Source organism: Oncorhynchus clarkii, chromosome 18, assembly GCF_045791955.1.
Source record: "Oncorhynchus clarkii lewisi isolate Uvic-CL-2024 chromosome 18, UVic_Ocla_1.0, whole genome shotgun sequence".
In the NCBI taxonomy this organism is placed as follows: domain Eukaryota; kingdom Metazoa; phylum Chordata; class Actinopteri; order Salmoniformes; family Salmonidae; genus Oncorhynchus; species Oncorhynchus clarkii.
Window position 1 is genome coordinate 2,480,290 of NC_092164.1, and position 14,009 is coordinate 2,494,298.

Consider the following 14,009-nt stretch of genomic DNA (forward strand, 5'->3'; position numbering starts at 1 on the left):
CTTCAAAGGATGCAATATAGATATAAAATAACACACACCCTCTAACACGTGACCACAGGAACAGGATGGCCTGGCCGGAGGCCCATATTTGGACATGTACACGTCATCATGACACAGGGTCATAAATCAATTACTTTGACCCGTGCCGTCTACTTTATTCTCTCTCCCCTGCCCAGTCATGTGAAATCCATAGATTATGGCCTCTTATTTAAAATGACTGATTTCCTGATACAAACTATAAATCTTTGAAATTGTTGTGTTTAAATTGTTCAGTATAATACAACTTCTAGGAAGTATCGTATGTTACGAATTACAATTCTTACGTTATTTTACGCATTGCTATTCATACAATATGTTACGAACTTGTAATATGTATGATATGCTAACATGCTAAGTAATAGCTAAAAAGTAGTAAGTAGTTGCAAAGTTGCATGCTAAGCTAACATGCTAAGTAATAGCTAAAAAGTAGTAAGTAAGTAGTTGCAAAGTTGCTGATTAGCTAAAATGCTACAGTCCTCCTTGATGAGATTCTAAACACAGCAGCCTTTGGCTAGAAGTTTGAGTTAAACGCCCACCCTTCCACAGAGCAGGAGTAAGACTTCTCTCCTGTGTGACTACATTGGTGTGTTAAGTTGCTATGGTGAGAGAAACTCACCCAAAAGTCAGAGCAGACGTAAGCAGGCTTCTCTCATGCGTGTTTTCTCTGATGAACTATTAGCTTCGTTGCTGTTTTGAAGCATTTTACACAAACAGAGCAGTAATAAGGCTTCTCTCCTGTGTGTGTTCGCTGGTGAACTTAAAGCTTATTTGATGTTTTAAAACTTTTTCCACAGTCAGAGCAGGAATAAGGCTTCCCTCCTGTGTCTGTTCTCTGATGAACTGTTAGCACAGTTGACGTTTTGAAGCATTTTCCCCAGTCAGAGCAGGAGTATGGCTTCTCCCCTGTATGTATACGTTCATGTGATTTTAAGTTGGAAAGATGCGAGAAACTAGTTCCACAGTCAGAGCAGACGTAAGGCTTCTCTCCTGTGTGTGTTCTCTGATGAACTTTGAGCTGAGTTGATGTTTTAAAACATTTTACACAGTCAGGGCAGAAGAAAGGCTTCTCTCCTGTGTGTGTTCTCTGATGAACTTTTAGCTCTTTTGATGTTTTAAAACATTTTACACAGTCAGAGCAGGAATAAGGCTTCTCTCCTGTGTGTGTTCTCTGGTGAACTTTTAGATGAGTTGATGTTGTGAAGTATTTTCCACAGTCAGAGCAGGAATAAGGCTTCTCTCCTGTGTGTGTTCTCTGATGAACTTTTAGCTCTTTTGATGTTTTAAAACATTTTCCACAGTCAGAGCAGGAATAAGGCTTCGCTCCTGAGTGTATACGTTGGTGTGTTTTTAAGGTGCCCAGCTGAGCGAAACTTGCCCCACAGTCAGAGCAGAAGAAAGGCTTCTCTCCTGTGTGTGTTCTCTGGTGAACTTTTAGCTCATTTGATGTTTTAAAAAGTTTTCCACAGTCAGAGCAGGAGTATGGCTTCTCCCCTGTGTGTGTTCTCTGATGAACTTTTAGATGAGTTGATGTTGTGAAGTATTTTCCACAGTCAGAGCAGACGTAAGGCTTCTCTCCTGTATGTACACGTTCATGTGTTTTTAAGATGGAAAATTTAGAGAAACTAGTTCCACACTCAGAGCAGTTATACGGCTTGTCTCCTGTGTGTGTTCTCTGATGAACTTTTAGCTCAGTTGATGTTTTGAAGCATTTTCCACAGCCAGAGCAGGAGTAAGGCTTCTCTCCTGTGTGTATTTTTAGGTGTATTTTTAGCTGTGATAGAAATGGGAAAATCTCTTCACAATGTGGGCAGTGATGAGACCTCTTAGCTCTCTGATCTTCCTGCTGTTGCTCTCTGGATGTGGAGAATGTCTCAACATGGTATCCTGTGTGAACATCAGAAAAAACAGTCACTTGGTGTGATATATATGTTAATCAAATGTATTTTATGAAACACTTTTTACATCAGTAGTTGTCACAAAGTGCGTAACCTGTCTGGTTCAAATCCCACAATTAAAATTATTTTACACCATTTTAAAGATAACCTTCTTGTAAATCCAGCCACAGTGTTCGATTTCAAATAGGCTTTACGGCGAAAGCACACCAAATTATTATGTTAGGTCAGCACCTAGTCACAGAAAACCATACAGTCATTTTCCAGCCAAGGAGAGGTCTCATAAAAGTCAGAAATAGCGATTAAATTAATCACTAACCTTTGATGATCTTCATCAGATGGCACTCACAGGACTTCATGTTACACAATAAATGTGTGTTTTGTTCGATAAAGTTCATCTTTATGTCCAAAAACCTCATTTGAAATTGGTGTGTTGTGTTCAGAAATGCATTGTCTCAAACAAACATCCGATGAAAGTAAAGAGAGCCACATCAAAAAACAGAAATACTCATCATAAACATTGATACAAGATACAAGTGTTAAACATACAAATACAGATAAACTTCTCCTTAATGCAACCGCTGTGTCAGATTTCAAAAAGGCTTTACGGCGAAAGCACACTCTGCGATTATGTTAGTTCAGCGACTGGAAACAGAAACCCATACAGCCATTTTCCAACCAAGGAGAGCTTCACAAAAGTCAGAAATAGCATTAAAATGAATCACTTACCTTTGATGATCTTCATCAGATGGCACTCACAGGACTTCATGTTACACAATAAATGTGTGTTTTGTTCGATAAAGTTCATCTTTATGTCCAAAAACCTCAGTTTTGTTGGTGCGTTTAGTTCAGAAATCCAAAGGCACAATAAGCACTCTCAAAAAGTAAAAAAACACAATAAAAGATAGTAGAAACATGTCAAACGATGTTTAAAATCAATCTTCAGGTTGCTTTTGTCATAAATAATCAATAATATTTCAACCGGACAAAAGCTTCGTCAATGGAAAAAGGTAAACAAGAAATGCGCGCTCCCGATCACGTGCCTGGCTCATGGATGGAAATTTCCACTGTCCTCTCATTGAAAGCGGTGTATCTCCCTCATTTTTCAGAGTAAAAGCCTGAAACAATGCCTAAAGACTGGTCACGTGTTGAGGAAGCCATAGAGATCTGAAACAATGCCTAAAGACTGGTCACATGTTGAGGAAGACTGGGTCTTTGTATGGTGGATAGGCTTTCAATGGAAAAACAGCCTTTCAAAATAATAGTACTTCCTGGTTGGATTTTCCTCGGGTTTTCGCCTGCCATATCAGTTCTGTTATACTCAGACATTATTTTAACATTATTTTAACAGTGTTTTCTATCCAAATCGTCTAATTATATGAATATCCTAGCTTATGGGCCCGAGTAGCAGGCAGTTTAATTTGGGCACGCTTTTCATCCAAAATTCCAAATGCTGCCCCCTACCCTAGTGAAGTTAACTTCTTTGGGGTAGGGGGCAGTATTGGGTAGCTTGTATGAAAAACGTGCCCAAATTAAGCTGCCTGCTACTCAGCCGAAAAATCTAGAATATGCATATAAATAGGACATTTTGATAGAAAACACTCTGACGTTTCTAAAACTGTTTGAATGATGTCTGTGAGTATAACAGAACTTATATGGCAGGTAAAATCCTGAGAAAAATATCCTACCAGGAATTGGGAAATCTGAGGTTTGTAGTTATTCAACTCAACTCATTGAAGATACCGTGTGATGTTAGTTATTTTTCACTTCCCAAGGCTTCCACTAGATTTAAAACCTGTTTAGAGGATTCTACTCTAAAGGAGGGGCTCATAAGGGCTCTATGAGTGAGTGGTCTGGCAGAGTGCCACAGCCTCAGTCTGGCGCGCTCACGTGAAAGGTAGCTAGCTACGTTCCACTTCATTTGTACAGACAAAGGAATTGTCCGGTTGGAACATAAATCTTCATTAATGTTAAAAACGCCCTAAAGATTGATTCTAAACATCGTTTGACATGTTGCTATGGACTGTAATGGAACTTTTTTTGACTTTTCGTCTGAAACTAGTAACGCGCTTGGTGAGTTTAGATTGTGTACTGAACGCACCAACAAAAGGAGCTGTTTTGAAATAAATTATGTACATTATCGAACAGTACAAGCACTTACTGTGGACCTGGGATTCCTGGGAGTGCATTCTGATGAAGATCATCAAAGGTAAGTGAATATTTATCATGTTATTCTGACATCTCTACTCCAACATGGCGGACATTTGTTGGGCTTGATTTTGTTGTCTGAGCGCCGTACTCAGATTATGCTTTTTTGGTCAAGTTTTTTTTAAATCGGACACAGCGGTTGCATTAAGGAGAAGTGTATCTATAATTCCGTGCATAATTCTTGTATTTTCATCAACATTTATTATGAGCATTTCTGTAATTGATGTGGCTTTCTGCAAAAATCACCGGATGTTGTGGAACTACTGAACGTAACGCTCCTATGTAAACTTAGATTTTTGGATATAAATATGAACTTTACCGAACAAAACATACATGTATTGTGTAACATGATGTCCTAGGAGTGTCATCTGATGAAGATCATCAAAGGTAAGTGATTAATTTTATCGATATTTCTGCTTTTTGTGACTCCACTCTTTGGTTGGAAAATGGCTGAATGCTTTCTGTGACTTGGCTCTGACCTAACATAACTTGCTTTCGCCGAAAATAGTTTTTGAAATCGGACACTGGTTGGATTAACGACAATTGTATCTTTAAAATGGTGTAAAATACTTGTATGTTTGAGGAATATTAATTATGGGATTTCTGTTGTTTTGAATTTGGCGCCCTGCAGTTTCACTGGCAGTTGAAAGGTGGGACGCTCGCGTACCAAACGGTCCCAGAGAGGTTAACAGAAACCCAGCCTAAAATCCCCAAAGAGCAAGCAATGCAGATGTAGAAGAACAGTGGCCACAAAAAAACTCCCTAGAAAGCAGGAACCTAGGAAGAAACCGAGAGGAACCAGGCAGAGTGGTGACCAGACAACTCTTCTGGCCATACCGGGTGACAGGTAGCCTAGTGGTTAGAGCAACCGAAAGGTTGCAAGATCGAATCTCCGAGCTGACAAGGTAAAAATCTATCGTTCTGCCCCTGAACAAGGCAGTTAACCCAATGTTCCTAGGCCGTCATTGAAAATAAGAATTTGTTCTTAACTGACTTGCCTATGTCCAAACGCTAGCAGGACACCGACGACAACATCCGGTGAAATTGCAGAGCGCGAAATTCAAAATACAAAAATCGGAATATTAAGCATTCATGAAAATAGAAGTGTCTTACATCATTTAAAAGCTTCTTGTTAATCCAACTGCGTTGTCAGATTTGAAAAAGGCTTTACGGAGAAAGCATACCATGCGATTATCTGAGGACAGCTCCCCACGTCAAAATACTTTTTCAACCAGCACAGGCGTCACAAAATCACAGACAGCAATTAAATAAATCACTTACCTTTGAAGATCTTCCTCTGATTGAAATCCCAAGGGTCCCAGCTACACAATGAATGGTCGTTTTCTTCGATAATATCCTTCATTATATCCCAAAATATCAGTTTAGATGGCGCGCTTGATTCAGTAGGTCACTCGTTCAACATGCACACAAACAAATCCTTAAGGTTACCAGTAAAGATCGTCCAAAAAAGTAAAACGAAGTTTCCAATTAATCCTCAGGTATTCTAATATGTAAATAAACAATAATATTTAAGACGGAGAATAGTGTGTTCAATAGCAAAGATAAATAACGAAGAGCGTACTCTCGTTGATGCGTGCAACATGACTACTTTTCTAATGGGGGACATCTTGGAAAAACTACAATTACTCATTTTTCAAAAAACAAGCATGAAACCCTTTCTAAAGACTGTTGACATCTAGTGGAAGCCAAAGGAACTGCAATCTGGGTCCTATCAATTTGAATATCCCATAGGCAAGAATTGAAAAAATCTTTGACCTCAATAAATAAAAATTCCGGATGGATTTTACTCAAGGTTTTCGCCTGTCATATCAGTTCTGTTATACCCACAGACATTATTTTTACAGTTTTAGAAACTTCAGAGTGTTTTCTATCCAATGCTATCAAGTATATGCATATCCTAGCTTCTGGGCAGTTTACTTTGGGCACGTCAGTCATCGGAAATTCTGGACAATAACCAGTATGCTAAGAAAGTTAAATAAAGGTAAAAAATTTTTTTTTAAATACACTACCATTAGTGATGAAATAAATAAATACATTCTAAAGTTACAAATGTCCATGTTTTTGAAAGAATAGCACATTTTTGTCCATTCAAATAATGTCAAAGTGATCAGAAATACAGTGTAGACATTGTTAATGTTGTAAATGACTATTGTAGCTGGAAACGGCTGAAGATCTCGTACAACGCTGTGTACTACTCTCTTCACAGAACAATGCAAACAGTCTCTAACCAGAATAGTGTCTAGAAGGCCAGCATCCCGGAGTCGCCTCTTCACAGTTGACATTGAGATTGGTGTTTTGCGGGTACTATTTAATGAAGCTGCCAGTTGAGGACTTGTGAGACATCTGTTTCTCAAACTAGACACACTAATGTACTTGTCCTCTTGCCCAGTTGTGCACCGGGGCCTCCCACTCCTCTTTCTATTCTGGTTAGAGCCAGTTTGCACTGTTCTGTGAAGGGAGTAGTACACAAAACTGCACGAGATCTTCAGTTTCTTGGAAATTTCTCACATGGAATAGCCTTCATTTCAGAAGAAAGGTCGTTGTTTCTGGCCATTTTGAGCCTGTAATCGAACCGACAAATGACCCAGATACTCAACTAGTCTAAGGACCGTTTTATTGCTTCTTTTATCAGCACCACAGTTTTCAGCTGTGCTAACATAATTGCAAAAGGGTTTTGTAATGATCAATTAGCCCTTTAAAATGATCAACTTTGATTAGCTAACACAACATGCCATTGGATCACAGGAGTGATGGTTGCTGATAATGGGCCTCTGTACACCTATGTAGATACTCCATTTTAAAAAATCATCAGTTTCCAGCTACAAGTCATTTACAACATTAACAACGTCTACACTGTATTAATGGTCAATTTGATGTGATTTTAATGGACAAAAAAAAACAATTTTCTTTCAAAAACAAGGACATTTCTAAGTGACCCTAAACTTTTCAACAGTAGTGTATGTATTCATTTCAGTAGGCTGTATGGGAATGGGAATAAAAACTATTCTAAAACTGGGTAGGAGTCAAAAACTAATAAGAGGCAAAAGTGGTGAAAATGATGAGCGATATCATCCTCCACTCAACATCACAAGGGTTAGTAACTACACAGACTAATTTCAGAGAACTTTAAAACACTGGCAGTTTGTCTACTTCACTTCTTTAGTCTCCTCTCTGATCACTCCAGATAGACCAGTGAATAAAACAAATGCTGGCAATACTGGTGTCATCCATACAAGTCTCAGTAGCATGAAATAACATCAACACCGCATTCAAAAAGTAAATAGACCCCTTGATTTCTTTCCCACGTCTTGTTACATTAAATCAAATCAAATCAAATCTTATTTGTCACATACACATGGTTAGCAGATGTTAATGCGAGTGTAGCGAAATGCTTGTGCTTCTAGTTCCGACAATGCAGTAATAACCAACAAGTAATCTAACTAACAATTCCAAAAAAATTTGAAACCTAAGATGACCTGGGGTACTAATGTAAGAAATAACACGTAAAAAAACAAAAAACTGCATAGTTTCCTAGGAACGCGAAGCGAGGCGGCCATCTCTGTCGGCGCCGGAAGTTTAGTGGTGTGGGGGCAGCCTTATTCTAAAATTGATGAAATCGTTTTTTTCCCCTTCACATCAATCTACAAACAATACCCCATAATGACATCGCAATACCCCAAAATGACATCGCAATACCCCAAAATGACATCGCAATACCCCAAAATGACATCGCAATACCCCAAAATGACATCGCAATACCCCAAAATGACATCGCAATACCCCAAAATGACATCGCAATACCCCATAATGACATCACAATACCCCATAATGACATCACAATACCCCCATAATGACATCACAATACCCCCATAATGACATCACAATACCCCCATAATGACATCACAATACCCCCATAATGACATCACAATACACCATAATGACATCACAATACCCCAAAATGACATCGCAATACCCCAAAATGACATCACAATACCCCAAAATGACATCACAATACCCCAAAATGACATCACAATACCCAAAAATGACATCACAATACCCAAAAATGACATCGCAATACCCCATAATGACATCACAATACCCCATAATGACATCACAATACCCCAAAATGACATCGCAATACCCCATAATGACAAGGGCAAAAACAGGTTTTTAGAAATAACTGAAATATTTCATTTACGTAAGTATTCAGACCCTTTATACAATAGTTAGTTGAGGCACCTCTGGCAGCGATTACAGCCTTGAGTCTTGTTGGGTATGAAGCTACAAGCTTGGAACACTTGTATTTGGGGAGTTTCTCCCATTCTTCTCTGCAGAAGCTCTCAAGCTCTGTCAGGTTGGATGGGGATCGTCTCTGCAAAGCTATTTTCAGGTCTCTCCAGAGATGTTTGATCGGGTTCAAGTCCGGGCTCTGGCTGGGCCACTCAATGACATTCAGCCACTCCCACGTTGTCTTGGCTGTGTGCTTGTCTTGGCTGTGTGCTTGTCCTGTTGGAAGGTGAATCTTCACCCCAGACTGAGGTCCCGATTGCCCTCAAGTTGGTTTTCATAAAGGATCTCTCTATACTTTGCTACGTTCATCTGTCCCTTGATCCTGACTAATCACCCAGTCCCTGCCGCTGAAAAACATCCCCACAGCATGCTGCTGCCACCACCATGCTTCACCGTAGGGATGGTGCCAGGTTTGCTCCAGACATGACGCTTGGCATTCAGGCCAAAGAGTTCAATCTTGGTTTCATCAGACAAAAGAATCTTGTTTCTCATGGTCAGAGTCATTTAGGTGCCATTTGGCAAATTCCAAGCGGACTGTCATGTGCCTTTTACGGAGGAGTGGCTTCTGTCTGGGCACTCTACCATAAAGGCATGATTAGCGGAGTTCAGCAGAGATGGTTGTCCTTCTGGAAGATTCTCTCATCTCCATAGAGGAACTCTGGAGCTCTGACAGAGAAGAACCATCGGGTTCTTGGCCACCTCCCTGACCAAGGCCCCTCTCCCCCCATTTGCTCAGTTTGGCCGGGTAGCCAGCTCTAGGAAGAGTCTTGGTGGTTCCAAACTTCTTCCACTGAAGAATAATGGAGGCTTCTGTGTTCTTGGGGACCTTAAATGCTGCAGAAATGTTTTGGTACCTGTCTCCAGATCTGTGCTGACACAATCCTGTCACGGAGCTCGACGGACAAATCCTTCCACCTCATGATTTGGTTTTAACTCTGACATGCAGTGTCAAATGTGGGACCTGACATAGACAGGTGTGTGCATGTCCAAATCATGTCCAATCAATTGAATGTACCACAGGTGGACTCCAATCAAGTTGTAGAAACATCTCAATGATCATCTCATAGCAAAAGGTCTGAAAACTTATATAAATAAGCAATTATTATTTAAAAAAATTACATTTGCAAGAATTTCTAAAAACCTGTTTTGGCTTTGTCATTATGGGGTATTGTGATGTCATTATGGGATATTGTGATGTCATTATGGGATATTGTGTGTAGATTGACGAGGAAAAACATGGAATCAATTTTAGAAGAAGGCTGTAACGTACCAAAATGGGAGAAATGGGAAGGGGTCTGACAGTGCCCTCGGAAAGTATTCAGACCCCTTGACTTTTTCCACATTGTTATATTACAGCCTAATTCTATAATTAAATACAAAAATATCCTCAGCAATCGACACACAATACCCCATAATGACAAAGTGAAAACAGGTTTAGGCATTTTTGAAAATGTATAAAAACATTTTTTTTTTATAAACAAGAGACTCAAAATTGAGTTCAGATGCATCCTGTTTCCAATGATCATCCTTGAGATGTTTCTACAACTTGATATATACAAAATATTAAATATCCACTAATGTTCAAACGTTTGGGGTCACTTAGAAATGTCCTTGTTTTGAAAGAAAAGCACATTGATTGTCCATTAAAATAACATCAAATTGATCAGAAATACAGTATCGACATTGTTATTGTTGTAAATGACTATTGTAGCTGGAAACGGCAGATATTTTATGGAATATCTACATAGGCGTACAGAGGCCCATTATCAGCAACCATCACTCCTGTGATCCAATGGCACGTTGTGTTAGCTAATCCAAGTTGATCATTTTAAAAGGCTAATTCATCATTAGAAAACCCTTTATGAGGGCCTCCCGGGTGGCGCAGTGGTTAAGGGCCACCAGAGACTCTGGGTTCACGCCCAGGCTCTGTCGTAACCGGCCGCGACCGGCGACGCACAATTGGCATAGTGTCGTCCGGGTTAGGGAGGGTTTGGCTGGTAGGGATATCCTCACCGCGCACCAGCGACTCCTGTGGCGGGCCGGGCTCAGTGCACGCTAACCAAGGTTGCCAGGTGCACAGTGTTTCCTGTATGCCTAACTTGGTGACTGAGGGTATTAAACATTTTCAGCATTCTTGAGACAATGTGTGGGCAAAGGCAGGCGTGACAAGTTTTTAAATGTTTTGCTTCGCTGTGAAGTTTTGAGTTGTTCAGGGATGTGTGATGTCAGAATTACAGAATTCAACCTGGCAATAGACTGGTCATAACCTATGGAGGTCTAATATAGGAAGATAACTTATAGATAGAACCAGCTCTTACCATGACTAACAGTTGTCCTAATCTTCTCCTCCTCTTCTTCATCTTTAATGTTGGCATTCAGCTCCAGTGTTTGACTGCAGTCTTCCAGCTTCACTGATGCCATCTCTGGATCCTGCAGTGCAGACTGGGCTCCACTGTCACAATCAGGACCCAGTGACTGTAGGTTTCTACTCAGTGTGGAAGGAGAGTGACACGATTGGTTTGTCCTCACTGTTGACGTTAACGGCCTCAGACTTAATCTGAGTCGGTCTGTAGTAATAAAGACAAACGGACACAAAAGTTATTTTCTTGACAGTGTCACTGTTGCTGCTCCAGTTTCAACTGTTCTGCCTGCTGTCATGGAACCCTGACCTGTTCACCGGATGTGCTACATGTCCCAGACCTGCTGTTTCCAACTCTCTAGAGACAGCAGGAGCGGTAGAGAAACTCAATGATCGGCAATGAAAAGCCAACTGACATTTACTCCTGAGGTGCTGACCTGTTGCACCCTCGACAACCAATGTGATTATTATTATTTGCCCTCTCGGTCATCTATGAATATCTCCATCCAGCACAGCCAGAAGAGGACTGTCCACCCCTCAAAGCCTGGATCCTCTCTAGGTTTCTTCCTTGATTCTGGCCTTTCTAGGGAGTTTTTCCTAGCCACTGTGCTTCAACACCTGCATTGCTTGCTGTTTGTTGTTTTAGGCTGCGTTTCTGTACAGCACTTTGTGACTTCTTTAACCCTCTTTCCTACTGATCAACCTTTAGGCTTCAACCACTGTCTCCCTTCACATGTTCTTTAACAATATCATCCATGGACATAGATATTGGGACCTCAGAGACTATTACTCCCTTCAATGTAGCATCAGCTCCAGGGTCATGGCTTCTGAGCTTCGTCCCATTATGATTTTCCAATTGAAGAATCTTCCCTTGCTGAACCTGACCAGCACAAGATATTAACAATCTACCACTTTCAATGTTTTATTTCACCTTTATTTAACCAGGTAGGCTCGTTCAGAACAAGTTCTCGTTTACACGGCTGCATCCCAGTTTATCTTCACCTCTTTTTATGGCCTTGGTTAATCAGGGTGTGAATGAGGCCCTGTGTTCTCCTCAAACACCATCCCAACTTTCCACTCTAACACATTATTACTCTAGCTCCCTACCTTGGGCCTCTAGTTACTATACTACATGCACCCCTGCTTCCAGTATCAATATCTCTGTTCTTCCTATGTCTTCCCACTACAGAACATTCACATACTAGGCCCTCATCCTCCCGCTCCATATCATCACAACTGTCCCCCACATTGATCGCATTCCAGCACAGCTGTTGCTTCTCAAACTCTCAATTTCCATCGTTTCAGGGGTGTCAAACTCATTCTATTGAGGGCCAAATCTCATCAGGTGTTCCTTTCAATTAAAACCTAGACAATCAGATGAGGGGAGTTCCTTTCTAAATAGTGACCTTAATTCATTAATCAAGTACAGGTGTGGAGCGAAAACACCCAGACACTTGGTCCTCCATGGAATGAGTTTGACACGTGCTCCCATTCATTCGCATTAATCGACGCCATTCCATGCAGTTGGCCTCGCTCTCCAAATGGTGAAGGATAACTTCAGTTAGCTTCCCTCTATTTTGATTTTCACCACGAGAAAACTCCTAGAAAGACGACCGAAACCGTTGAAGCCGCCATTTGACTTGCCTTTTTTGAATCATCTTGATCTCGCGAGCTTACATTAACGAAACAGTGTATGTAAACTCGCGAGAACAGGATGGTTTGGACAAGGCTATTTACCAGCTCATAAACGTTTTACACAAAACCAAGAACATGTAAAAACAAACTTAAATAACTGGAATCTTTATGAAATGACTTTGACGAAATTATGTACATACACTCAGACAAACCCAGTCTATCTATGTGACTTGTAAAATCGTTTTTAATCACGTTCTTCACTAACTCGGTTAGACTCCAAAATAACACATACAATTAAAACCATTACAAGGCGTGAAACGGATTTGTTGCCAAGCATGTTATATATTCTTTCGACATTAGAAATTTTAAACATGCTATTACATACCTACAATGATACATTTGAAACGGACACAACAGCACAGTTCTGTCGTTTCGACCCGGAACTTCCTGTTCCCCACCTCGACAATGCAACAGCGTCATCTTCTTCTCTGGTATACTGACATTTACACAAATATAACCTGTCTGCTGCCACCTACTGTAAGGTTAATATAAATCCGAGACTCTCAAAATAGTGTGATATGTTACATTATGGTCCCATAAGACAGATGGTTACTTAATGAATGGAATTTGGTGGTGCTGTACTGTAACAGCGAGCTGAGCCAGTTGAAAGTATTGACGCCAGGGATATATTGTTGGTGACTGTGTGCTCCTTCATTAGTTTTGTGTTTTTTATTATTTTTCTTCTGGTACCCTCCTACCTGAGAGGCATGAGGCCTGTGTGGCGTTGCACTGTTAAAATCATCCCAGTGTGGAGATGAAACACCTGTGTGCTGCAAAGCCACATGCTCTGTCCTCTCTGCTCTACCTAGGTGTTTTAATGTTGGTAATACTAATATAGAGATAATACTAATAGAGATAACCACTGCCCTACCTAGGTGTTTTAATGTTGGTAATACTAATATAGAGATAATACTAATAGAGATATCCACTGCTCTACCTAGGTGTTTTAATGTTGGTAATACTAATATAGAGATAATACTAATAGAGATAACCACTGCCCTACCTAGGTGTTTTAATGATGGTAATACTAATATAGAGATAATACTAATAGAGATAACCACTGCTCTACCTAGGTGTTTTAATGTTGGTAATACTAATACAGAGATAATATTAATACCAAGAGAACCACTGCCCTACCTAGGTGTTTTAATGATGGTAATACTAATATATAGATAATACTAATAGAGATAACCACTGCCCTACCTAGGTGTTTTAATGTTGGTAATACTAATATAGAGATAATACTAATAGAGATAACCACTGCCCTACCTAGGTGTTTTAATGTTGGTAATACTAATATAGAGATAACCACTGCTCTCCCTAGGTGTTTTAATGTTGGTAATACTAATATAGAGATAATACTAATAGAGATAACCACTGCTCTACCAAGGTGTGTTACAAAGCCACATGCTCTGTCCTCTCTGCTCTACCTAGTTGTTTTAAATGTGGATAATACTAATACAGAGATAACCATTGGATATGCATTTTCCATTATGCCATTGTGT

General features: G+C 40.1%; 1 protein-coding gene across 1 annotated transcript; it reads right to left on the reverse strand.

Moving 5' to 3' along the window:
• Window positions 1-10,871, reverse strand: LOC139372877 (zinc finger protein 135-like). The gene is made up of 2 exons (XM_071112731.1): window positions 10,769-10,871; window positions 1-1,923 (listed from the first exon to the last, which is right to left on the reverse strand). Exons 1-2 carry the CDS (start codon window positions 10,869-10,871, stop codon window positions 797-799), a joined length of 1,230 nt encoding a protein of 409 aa, XP_070968832.1. The 3' UTR covers window positions 1-796.
• Between the last annotated feature and the right edge of the window lie 3,138 nt (window positions 10,872-14,009).